Raw genomic sequence first — 12,111 nt, 5'->3', positions numbered from 1 at the left:
CAAGTTGAAGCCACTCAATTTATGGATACAATCTTATGTTGGTGTCAGATTAAAAGAGCTTGTGTGTTCTCCAAAGCTCCAAGCACATTTTAACATGAAGATCATGCTAATAGGTTCAAACTAACTGGTTGAACTTTAAAATCGCAAAAATAATTTATAAATATATGTTGTCAAAATATATCACTATAAAATAATGTAATTGAATATCTCCTCACATGTACAGGACTAAAAATATTTACTAGAAATTTTATAATAATAAATTGAAAAGAAAACAATAAACAAAGAGCATTAACTCGCAGAGGCTTTAATAAAATAATCAATTTATAGATTGTAAAATATATATATATATATATATATATTTTATTGGGCAACATTAAAAATGAAATTAATTTGTTATAAATTTTGAAGAAGAAAACGGTAAATGAGAATGTTGCAAGGACTATTCTGTAATTTATTCATTCTATTCTCTCCTCTCCAGTCTCCTCTACTCGAAACAAAGAAAGAAAGAAATGTGTGAGAAGCAAGAGAGCGGAGATTTCAGGGGCCAACCACGCCTACCTCACTTCGCTTCTCCTAGCCGTTACGATCTCTTCCTCAACCCCAATTTATCGTCTTGCAAATTCTCGGGATCGGTGACGATAACCGTTGATGTCATTTCTCCCACGCGATTTCTCGTGCTCAACTCCGCCGATCTCAGCATCGATGCCGCTTCCGTGTCGCATAGGGGAAAACAAATCTCTCCTTGTAAGACAGAATTGGTGGAGGATGACGAGATCTTGGTTCTGGAGTTCGATTCACAGCTTCCCTTGGGAGAATCTGTTCTTCGGATTGACTTCACTGGCACTCTCAATGATCAGATGAGGGGTTTCTACCGAAGTAAGTATGAGTACAAGGGGGATGTGGAAAACATGGCTGTCACGCAATTCGAGTCGGTTTTTGCGAGACGGTGCTTCCCTTGTTGGGATGAACCTGGATTTAAGGCTCAATTTAAGATCACATTGGAGGTTCCCTCTCAATTGGTGGCACTGTCAAACATGCCTATCTCAGAAGAAAAAATCAATGGGGATGGGGTGTTGAAAACCATCTTCTTTGAGGAATCTCCTCTCATGTCAACCTATCTTGTTGCTATAGTTATCGGCCATTTCAACTACATCCAAGGCATCACATCTGATGGTAATTTAATTTACTCATCAATTTTCATCTTACAATTGCAAAACTTGTGATAAGAAAAGTAAACAAAATTAACTACATGTTTCAATCTGATTGTAAACAAAGGTATACAAGTTCGGGTATACACTCAAGTTGGCATGACTGAACAAGGCAGGTTTGCCTTAGATGTTGCTCTCAAGTCCTTGAATCTATATAAAGAGTATGTAAATCAAATCAATTCTTCCCTTTCCTTCCCCTTTTTTCTTTAAATTCTAGCTTTTTACCATATTAATTTTTGAGTGAAAAAATAAAAGTTATTTTGTGGTGCCGTACCCACTTCCTAAACTGGACATGGTTGCAATTCCTGATTTTCCTGGAGCAATGGAGAACTACGGTTTAGTTACTTACCAGGAAAGTGCATTGCTTTATGATGAAAAAATATCGTCGGCCTCTAACAAACAAAATGTACATAATTCCTTGTCTCTCTCTAAATTTGTTTATGTTATATTTTACTTTGTAGAGTTACTTTGTAGAGGAAAGTAATGCCAATCAACTTAAATCATTTGTGTGTCTCAGGTGGCAATAACAGTAGCACATGAGTTGGCACACCAATGGTTTGGAAACCTTGTGACAATGGAGTGGTGGACCCACTTGTGGCTAAATGAGGGATTTGCCTCTTGGGTACGCATATATATATATATATTTATATTCCAACTCTATCCTTGGTGCATCACACACCATTTGTGTTGTTAATGTGAGAATAGATTTTGACCAACAGGTGAGCTACTTAGCGGTTGATGCAATATTCCCTGAATGGAAGATATGGACTCAATTTCTTGATAAGACGGCTTCTGGTATGAAGTTAGATGCACTCTCTGAATCCCATCCTATTGAGGTATTGATTTTACAATTTTTAAACAACCAACCTATACAAGTATGATGAACTCTTAATTTGGGTAATTTTTTTATTTTTTTTGCTTTTGAACTTGTGATAATAATAAAGGTGGAGATAAAGCATGCAAGTGAGGTGGATGCAATATTTGACTCAATAAGCTATGACAAGGGAGCATCTGTTATCCGTATGCTCCAAAGCTACTTAGGTGCTGATTGCTTTCAGGTGAAACAAAAACTCTTCTTAGTTTTGTATATTCTCTACTTGGGAACTCAAGTATGATGGTAATGAACAGTGATGATTGAATAAGTCTTAGTTGTAGATGGCTCAATTGACCATGTCTCAATATTTTTTTTGCTTGTAGAAAGCACTGGCTTCGTATATAAAGAAATATGCATATGGAAATGCAACAACAGATGATCTATGGGCCGTCCTGGAGGAAGAATCTGGTGAACCCGTGAGGGACCTGATGAGCTCTTGGACCAAACAACAAGGTTATCCTGTTATCTTTATCAACATGGATTCCAACAAATTGCATCTTTACCAGGTCTATTCCTCCTCTCTCTGTATGTTCCCCTTTTCCTGTTCTATGTTCCCCTTGAGCTAGAAAATTTATGGAAAAGTATTTTTCATTTTATTTTTATATTATAGGAACAATTTTTGTCAGATGGGTCCTCTGGCTCTGGCACATGGATTGTGCCTCTCACATTGTGCTGTTATTCGTATGATATTTCCAAGAAGTTCATTCTGAAATCAAAATCAGATGAGTTGGATGTAGACGATCTAATTTTACATAAAGAGGGGAATCAAGAGACCTTTTGGATGAAGCTAAATACCGACCAGACTGGCTTCTATAGGGTAAAATATGACGATGAATTGGCATTGGGACTTAAATACGCGATTCAGGCTGATAAGCTTTCATTGATGGATAAGATTGGTAATTTCTGCAACCCTTTCTTACACTCAAAAATCTTTATCTGATATTTGTTTTAAAAAAGAATGTGGATATTTCTATGTAAAATCTAATTTAAAGATTTTTCTATGATCAAAATGCAGGCATAATAGATGATACAAGTGCTCTGTCTATTGCGTGCAAAGTGACATTGTCGTCACTTCTTTCTCTCTTGGATGCCTATTCCACGCAATCTCATTATACTGTGCTTTCTCGTGTCATCTCAGTATGTATTGCTTCATTCTCAACAACACCCCCACCCCCCTAAAAAAATGTCACAAGTGCTAGTGAATTGTCTCAGTATCTTTTGCTTTATTTTGGATTTCTCAGGTGAGTCTTAAGATTGCAAATTTGGCGGACGAGGCCACTCCTGATATATCTGATGACATCAAATTGTTCTTAATCAAACTTCTCAAGTCTCCAGCAGAGTAAATTTTAGTTTATTCCATCCCCTTTTGCTTGCTTCTATATGATATGTGTGTATAGTTTCATATGTTGACTTTTGAATATGTGTGTGTATATATATATATATATATATATATGAAATAGGAAACTAGGTTGGGATGTAAAAGAAGGAGAGAGCCACCTTGACACAATGCTCAGAGCTGAACTACTGATGGCTCTTGTCAGACTTGGCAACAAAAGTACTGTCGATGAAGGAATAAGACGCTTTGCGATTTTCATAAATGACAGGAACTCATCTGTTCTACTGCCTGATACCAGAAAGGTTTACTTACTTTTTTATCTTCTTTTCTCTTTTAGTTTTGCAAAAACAAAAGAAAAATTATATCTTCTCTTGTAGGCTGCATATGTTGCAGTAATGCAACACTGCACTGTGTCTGATAAATCGGGGTATGAGTCCCTTCTGAAAATATACCAAGAGACCAATCAGAGCCAAGAAAAAGTGCGGGTTATGGGTTAGTCAACTCATAGATTGTATTTCGTAAGCTTTTGGTCTAAAAATATGAATTGATTTGGAAACTTTGTTTATATATATTCTTGTTTGTTTATAGGAAGTTTGGCATCCTGCCCTGATAAAGGCATTGTTCTTGATGCCTTGAACTTCTTATTAACTGATGAGGTTATCTTTCTTTATTTTTTTCTGTTAACTATTACCTCTATGAATATCATCTCTAGTCTACTGTTTTGCTCAATTTTTATCTTATTATAATTATTTGCTCACACCCAGAGCCCCTCCAATTTTCTCTACTTCAGGTTAGAAATCAGGATGCTGTTTATGGACTGCATGTTGCCATTCAAGGGCGTGAAACTGCATGGGAATGGTTGAAGGTACACTTAACAGTAACAATTCGTAATGTTATATAGCATAATTCTGAGGTTTTAAGTTTTCTATCAAACTGCACCCAATATTTGATAGTGTCAGCAATGAATAGCAAACTTGCAACAATAGGCAATTATACTACAAATTATCATGCTTATTTACAGAAGAAACTTTTTAAGTAATGAACTCTGATTTTGACAGGAAAATTGGGAATATATATCGAAGACATGGCAGTCAAGCTACCTTATTTCTAGCTTCGTCCGTTCTGTTGTGTCTCCGGTAATTAGTAACAGAAGCCCTCTTTCTTTTGTCAGTTCTCTGTTGCTATGCAATATTTGCCGACTTATTATTTTTGCATCTGTTTACTTTCCACTGTAGTTTGCATCTTACGAGAAGAGTGAAGAGATTGAAAAGTTTTTTGCAAGTCGGATGAAGCCAACATTTGAAAGGGCATTGAAGCAGAGCCTGGAGAGGGTTAAGATCAATGCACACTGGATCGAAGGCGTCAGGAATGACAAATCACTTTCAGAGGTGGTATCCCATTTGGTGCAGAAAGCATGAATTATGCATAGAGGTGACTTCACCTTACCCAACGCAACACATGCATTTATAGGAGAAAGAATGAGAAACTGATAGTTGAATAATCATGTATTCTGAAATTATGTTTACTTGTATTGGTATGAACAGTTAAACCTATTGCTTAATGGTAGGGCTACACCTGTTGCTTTCTCTCTCTCTCTCTCCCACACACAAAGATATAAAGTTATAGGAGTTTGGTAACTTACTGGTAGTGGTAGGAAAAGAAGTAGGTGCTCAAAACAGTTGAGCAATGAGAGAGAAAAAGTAAACAAGTGACAGAGAAAACAAGGAAAATAGAAAGAAACGATAAAATTAAACTCCTAAAGAAAGCCTAGGATCGTGTAATTTATTCAATACAAACTGTGATATTTGCATAATCCCCGTCCTTTGTTTGTGTTCTTGCAATTAACTCCTCTGTTAGTTAAATTGCTGCACAGGACGCTGGCACACATATACCAGCACAATATATGGTGTTTCATGAATTAAAGAAAGAAATAAATAAAATGAAAGGGAAGTCTCACAGACACGTGAAATAAAAAAGGAAAACCCTGAAGTAGTCTATTACAATTCATATTATGTATTCCATTCACACAGCAAAAAGAAAATGCAAGCCTAAAAACAAATATGGACAAGCAGTCGCAAACACATAAACAAACAAACATATAGAAGCATGCAAATATTAAAATTCAGTTCAGTCAGCCTTGACATTTTGCGCCTGGAGGAGGCCATCACGGATCTGAGTAGCGACGTCTCTGACAACGCAAGGTCCGTGGGGCATGAACACAGCTGACGACTTGGAGGAAGCACCGATCTCTTTCATGGTGTCAAAGTACTGAGTCACAAGGACCATGTCAATGACATCCTTAGCCGAAGTACCAGGTACGTTCCCAGAGAAAGCAAGCACACTGTCACGCAATCCGTCAGTAATGGCCTGGCGCTGACGTGCTATACCAAGTCCAGACAGGTATTTGGCTTCTGCCTCTCCTTCCGCACGCTTAATCTGTAGGATCTTTTCTGCCTCCGCCTTATCATTGACTGCTAACCGCATCCGTGTTGCAGCATTGATCTCATTCATCGCCCGTTTCACGTGCTCATCTGGCTCTATGTCCACTATCAATGTCTGTATATACTATCTCGTACCCGTACATTGACATTGCCTTCTCCAGCTCGTCTTTGACAGATTTGGCGATGTCATTTTTCTGTTCGAACACATCATCCAGTAACAACTTGGGAACACTGGCCCGGATCACTGTCAAAATTCAGTGTTTTAATTATAAGGCAAATTCAAGTGACAAAAAAAAAGAGAGAATATATATATATAGAGCATGTGCAGAGAAGAAGATACATACCATCAAAGACATAAGACTGGATCTGCTCAGGGGTGTTGGTGAGCTTATAGAAAGCATCAGAGGCCTTGTCAGCCATTGCATGGTAATGCACCAATGCAACCACAGTGACAAACACATTATCCTGTCAAATCCAACAATATTAATTATAAAATAAAAAGTGATCCATACTTTGATTTGACCCGTAACCACCCAATTTTGCGACTGATCAATACTTCAAGTGCCATGCAATACTGAGTCCGGCTAGTATGACATCAGTGTCATATGATATCAACTCTAAAATTTATCGGATAGATTTCAAATAATAAATCCAAACCGCTCAAACCAATTTACTATATGAGTGATGTGTTTACATACTAATTTTATATATTTTTAAGTTATTTTAGTATCAAATCAAGCGGTCAAAAATGTTGAAAAATGAATGCATTAAAATTAGCTTAAAAACTCTCACATTTGACCACTTGACTTAATACTAGATAAACTCGAAACATTATAAATTTTGCATGTAAATGCACAATTAATGAAGTACATCGGTTTGAACGATTTGGATTTTTTATTTGAAGTTGATTTAATAAATTTTAGAATTAGTGTTATATAAATTGAAATGACACTGATGTCATACTAGCCGGAATCTGCAATACTGTGAAGTGCCACTTAGTGTGCTTGTAATTATTACCTGCCCTGTGTTTCAAGTGACACGCAAAAAGTTATCCATACCTTGTAAAGACCTGCCATTTGTTTGTATGATACCTCATATTACCGCATACCGCATATTACTGCATATGCATATTACCGCATACTTGTTATGGTACCGCCTCTTTGCTTTTAACCCTATTTTTTTTTTTTTTTTGGAAATGAGATAATAATAGAGTTTAACATGTATAATTTGTACATTCATGAATGAGTTGATCTAACTGGAGTTTAGCTAAGCTCAAAGATAACCCTAATTTTTACATTCATGAATGACTGTGAGCCCATGACTGTTACTGATACACTTTTGAACTTTATACCAATTCCATATATAATTTGTACATTCATGAATGACTTGATCTAACTGGAGTTTAGCAAAGCTCAAAGATAACCTAATCAAGAAATTCTTCCAGTTTGTTCTGTTTTTCAAATAAAAACGATGATAGTGTTTGCAAAGAAAATAGATGAGAAGAAAAATAAAGAAAGGACTTAGATATGAATTAACTTCAAATTAGTTGTTGTTTACAGTGGATAAATATATCTCTTTTATAAAAGAAGGATATATATATATATATATATATATATATATATATATATAGAGGTTGGCTAAGATCAAAGTGGTAGTTCCTGAGCTTTGGTGCTACCAATTTATTTTTTAATTTTTAAACTTCAAAACGTCGATCCGAACCGTTCAAGTTGTTCTCCATATTAAATTGTGCTTGGAGACCAAATTTTACATTTTTCTGAATTTTTTTACTATTTATTAAGCCACTTTGAAAACAGCTGATCCAACGGTGGCTTCTGATTTTACTGTTTTGTTAAGCCACCGTTGGATCAACGATTTTCAAAGTGGCTTAATAAATAGTAAAAAAATTCAGAAAAATGTAAAATTTGGTCTCTAAGCAAAATTTAATATGGAGAACAACTTGAACGGTTCGGATCGACGTTTTAAACTTTCAAAATTGAAAAACGAATTGGTAGCACCAAAGCTCAGGAACTACCACTTTGATCTTAGCCAACCTCTATATATATATAGAGAGAGAGATGGGCTATGGTGCATTGCAATGCATAAGCACCCTTGTGCATTGGACCATAAATCACCGATTCAAAGTCCAAATGACCGATCCAAGCCATTCATCTTGTTCTCCATATTAATATGTGCTTGGAGACCAAATTTTACATTTTTTGGAATTTTTTTACTATTTTTTTAGATTTATTGAAAATCTTAAAATCCGGATGAACAGTAAAAATTTCTGGACCACCGGATCAGCGATTTTCAAAGTGGCTTAATAAATAGTAAAAAAATTCCAAAAAATGTAAAATTTGGTCTCCAAGCACATATTAATATGGAGAGAAAGATGAACGGTTTGGATCGGTCATTTGGACTTTGAATCGGTGATTTATGGTCCAATGCACAAGGGTGCTCATGCATTGCAATGCACCATAGCCCATCTCTCTCTCTATATATATATATAGGTAGGCTAATATATAATCGATTGTTCCTGAGGTCCCGTACAACCAAGTCATTTTCTGATTTTTAAAGTCCAAATGATTGATCCAAACCGTTCATCTTGTTCTCCATATTAATATGTGCTTGGAGACCAAATTTTATATTTTTCTGAATTTTTTTACTATTTATTAAGCCAATTTGAAAATCGCTGATCCAACGGTAGCTTCTGGTTTTACTGTTTTGTTAAGCCACCGTTGGATCAGCGGTTTTCAAAATGACTTAATAAATGGTAAAAAAATTCAGAAAAATATAAAATTGGGTCTCCAAGCACATATTAATATGGAGAACAAGATGAACGGTTTGGATCGATCATTTGGACTTTAAAAATCGGAAAATGACTTGGTTGTACGGGACCTTAGGAACAATCGATTGTATATTAGCCTACCTCTATATATATATATATATATATATGAGGTAGTCTACGGTGAGTTGCGAAGTAAAACGCGTTTCTACTTCACGCTGTATTTTTATTTTGAAAATTCAAATTACCGATCCGAACCATTAGATATTTAATCCATATTGAAATGTGCTTGGAGACAAAATTTTACATTTTTTGAAATTTTTTTACTATTTATTAAGCATTTTTTAAAATTGCTGTTTTGCTGTGAACAGTAAAAAACAGTAAAATTTTCTGGACCATCAGATCAGCGACTTTCAAAATTGCTTAATAAATAGTAAAAAAATTCCAAAAAATGTAAAATTTGGTCTCCAAGCACATTTCAATATGAAAAACAAGATGAACGGTTCAGATCGACATTTTGAACTTTTAAAATCGCAAAATATGAGAGTGAAGTAAAATAGTTGCTTTACTTCGCAACTCACCGTAGCCTAGCTCTATATATATATATAGAGAGAGAGAGAGAGATGGGCTACGGTGAGTTGCGAAGTAAAACGCATTTCTACTTCACGCCGTATTTTTATTTTGAAAGTCGAAACGACCGATCCGAACCATTAGATGTTTAATCCATATTGAAATGTGCTTGGAGACCAAATTTTACATTTTTTGGAATTTTTTTATTATTTATTAAGGATTTTTGAAAATTGCTGTTTTGCTGTGAACAGTGAAAAACAGTAAAATTTTCTGGACCATCAGATGAGTGACTTTCAAAATTGCTTAATAAATAGTAAAAACATTCCAAAAAAATGTAAAACTTGGTCTCCAAGCACATTTCAATATGGATTAAACATCTAATGGTTCGGATCGATCGTTTCGACTTTCAAAATAAAAATACGGCGTGAAGTAGAAACGCGTTTTACTTCGCAACTCACCGTAGCCCATCTATATATATATATATATATATATATATATATATATATATATAAATCACATCTAATGATTAGGATCGACTATTTAAACATTGAAAATTGGAAAACCAAGTCATTTGTTCCAAAGCCATAGTTCAACCAATTGGTTTTTCAATTTTCAAAGTCAAAACAGTCGATCCAAATCATTAGATGTGATTTCTACATTAAAGTGTTTTTGGAGACCAAATTTTACTTTTTTGAAATTTTTTTACTATTTATTAAGTCAATTTGTAAATCATTGTTTAATATGTGACATTGGATAAGGTTATTTACTCTACATTAAAGTGTTCTTGGAGACCAAAGTGATCTTATTTTGTAGTTAAAAGACGAAACATTGGATAAGGTTCGGAATTTCAATGTCATATTCTCTTATAACATTTAACTAATATTATGCCCGTGGATTGGAACAGAGATATTATAAAATTGAATAGAATATAAAGGAAAAAAAATTATTGACATTGTACTCCGAATTAAGGTAAAATATATAAATGAAACTAAAAAACACAAAAAAAAACGAAGAGATAAATAATAAATAACAACAAACGGAAAAAAGGAAGAAACATAGATCAGCATATTCTCATACAAATGCAAAGCACATTCTTTAATTACATACATATTAACTTTTCTTTTAACTGGTACATAACAGTTTTTCTTTGTCCTTCAAAAGAGACGAATCCAAATTAGAAATTTTTCATACAGGAAATGTGGTCCAAAATAAAAAAATAAAGTAAAGCATCAAATGAACAGTTGTAAGACAATTAATAATTAGCAGTTGAAATTTCTTCTTTATAAATATAATTAAAGGAAAACCTTACCACAAACCTTCTCAAAAGCAGAAACAATTTCCATGACTGATGTATCCTTTCTTGTCCCCAAACTGTACGTCTCGCATCCTAGTAATTACTAATTACAGTAACTTTTGATATCGGTACATTTTGTTATATTAAAATCAAAAAACTTAATTTAACATGTGGAACAAAAAAATAATTGTACCTATTTTGGAGTCCTTTTCAAAAGCTTATTCATCCGATTGGGATATTGTTTCGAACGAATGACTGAAGTAGAATTCAACAATAACGATGTCAAAAAAAGAAAATTTTGGTTTTTTGCAAACAAGTATTTTGATTAAATAAAAGAAATAAACATCGATGTCAAAGAAATAAAACATGAATTTTCTTTAAAAAAAACATTTTGAAATGCATTTGCGTTTCACCTTGAGCATTGATGTCAAGAGACTAAAACATTGTGATTGTCTGAAAAAAAAAAAACAAAGGTGAAATGCATACTTCTAAGATTTTCAATTGATTTCCATTGTAATATGAGATTTGTATTGAAACAAAATTAGTAATATTTATAGATTTCTCACGGCCTTGTACCTCAAATAAAATTCCCAAGCATGTTTCCAAGTAGTTTAACAAAAAAAACTTATAATATTGTCTAATATTCAAACATTAGAGGTCCCTTTCTGTTTCTGGGATCCCAATCAAGGCAGGAAGAGATAAAGAGAAAGAATTAAAGGCCGAAATAAAGAAACTCAAAAGGACATCATAAAATAGAGAGAGAGACATACAGTGATAAGGGGTTTAATAAGGGATTTAAAGCATACTTTCATTTGTTCATTTATGTCCGTAACAACAAAAATAGTAACACGGCACGACATTTTCTGCAACGGTTAAATATGAATTACCAATTCGTACTGTATCGGTCGGTATATATGTTGTATCAGCTTCCCAAACTATATACAATGACACGGCACGGATGCCAGACACAACACAACACTTTTGTTGTACACTAGCAACAAGTGATCATATTTATAGTGAAACAACTATTCTCCCAACAGGAATGTAGCAACATTGTTTATAATTCATAACTGATGAATATAAAAGTTTGAAATTTACTCAAATTGAGTATTCAAATTACATCAGCAAAACAAGTAGACTAAAATATAGTATTACAGCAAGACAAATTAATTAAACATCAAGAAACAATGTTTCTCTCCATGGAGATGTCTCTGTGAAAAACTGATATAGAAACAAATGTGTGAAAATAGAAATTGCTCCTGCAGCTTCAAGGACAATTCTTAACCAATGCTTCCCTATCAAGGAACAATGTTTCTCAATATGGAGATGATTAAAAAGTGTTCCGTTTGAAATGAACTCATAAACGAGCAATCTCATTGCTCGTTTATGAGTTCATTCCGAATGGAATAATTTTTAATCATCTACATGGAGAGGAACAATATTGCTCATTTATTAGTTCATTTTGAACGGAACAATTTTTAATCATTTCCATGGAGAGGAACATTGTTCCTTGATATGAAAACATTGATTAAAAATTGCTCATGAAGCTGCAGGAGCAATTTCCTACCTTCACATATCTGCCTCTATATCAGTTAAAATCATCAAA

General features: G+C 34.2%; 1 protein-coding gene and 1 pseudogene across 4 annotated transcripts; one reads left to right on the top strand and one right to left on the bottom strand.

Moving 5' to 3' along the window:
• The first annotated feature begins 449 nt into the window (after nucleotides 1-449).
• LOC144545577 (aminopeptidase M1-B-like) lies at nucleotides 450-5,004 on the top strand. 3 transcript variants are annotated; one of them, XM_078294142.1, is made up of 16 exons: nucleotides 450-1,173; nucleotides 1,276-1,369; nucleotides 1,464-1,614; nucleotides 1,726-1,830; nucleotides 1,928-2,044; nucleotides 2,153-2,266; nucleotides 2,406-2,588; nucleotides 2,693-2,978; nucleotides 3,098-3,219; nucleotides 3,324-3,421; nucleotides 3,543-3,720; nucleotides 3,796-3,910; nucleotides 4,007-4,074; nucleotides 4,209-4,283; nucleotides 4,477-4,554; nucleotides 4,654-5,004. In XM_078294142.1, the coding sequence occupies exons 1-16, from the start codon at nucleotides 510-512 to the stop codon at nucleotides 4,834-4,836; spliced, it is 2,631 nt and encodes an 876-aa protein (XP_078150268.1). In that variant the 5' UTR covers nucleotides 450-509; the 3' UTR covers nucleotides 4,837-5,004. The 3 variants fall into 3 exon arrangements, 2 of the variants coding, with proteins under 2 accessions (XP_078150268.1, XP_078150269.1); XR_013508555.1 differs by lacking the exon at nucleotides 3,796-3,910; XM_078294143.1 differs by lacking the exon at nucleotides 450-1,173 and having other exon boundaries at nucleotides 1,277-1,369; nucleotides 1,529-1,614.
• A 407-nt stretch (nucleotides 5,005-5,411) lies between these two features.
• Nucleotides 5,412-6,335, bottom strand: LOC144545579 (hypersensitive-induced response protein 1-like; annotated as a pseudogene). Its single transcript, XR_013508556.1, has 2 exons — nucleotides 6,204-6,335; nucleotides 5,412-6,103 (listed from the first exon to the last, which is right to left on the bottom strand). The product of XR_013508556.1 is annotated as a hypersensitive-induced response protein 1-like (transcript).
• Between the last annotated feature and the right edge of the window lie 5,776 nt (nucleotides 6,336-12,111).

This window comes from Carex rostrata, chromosome 28 (genome assembly GCF_964058835.1).
Source record: "Carex rostrata chromosome 28, lpCarRost1.2, whole genome shotgun sequence".
Lineage (NCBI taxonomy): Eukaryota > Viridiplantae > Streptophyta > Magnoliopsida > Poales > Cyperaceae > Carex > Carex rostrata.
The sequence above is the reverse complement of the archived record's forward strand: the minus strand, read 5'-3'. Positions and strand labels throughout refer to the sequence as shown.

Coding starts and splice junctions, on each gene's coding strand:
- LOC144545577 (XM_078294142.1), top strand. CDS start 510: ATGTGTGAGAAGCAAGAGAGCGGAGATTTCAGGGGCCAACCACGCCTA. Junction 2,589..2,692: donor ACAAATTGCATCTTTACCAG/GTCTATTCCTCC, acceptor TTTATATTATAG/GAACAATTTTTGTCAGATGG. Junction 3,220..3,323: donor TGCTTTCTCGTGTCATCTCA/GTATGTATTGCT, acceptor TGGATTTCTCAG/GTGAGTCTTAAGATTGCAAA.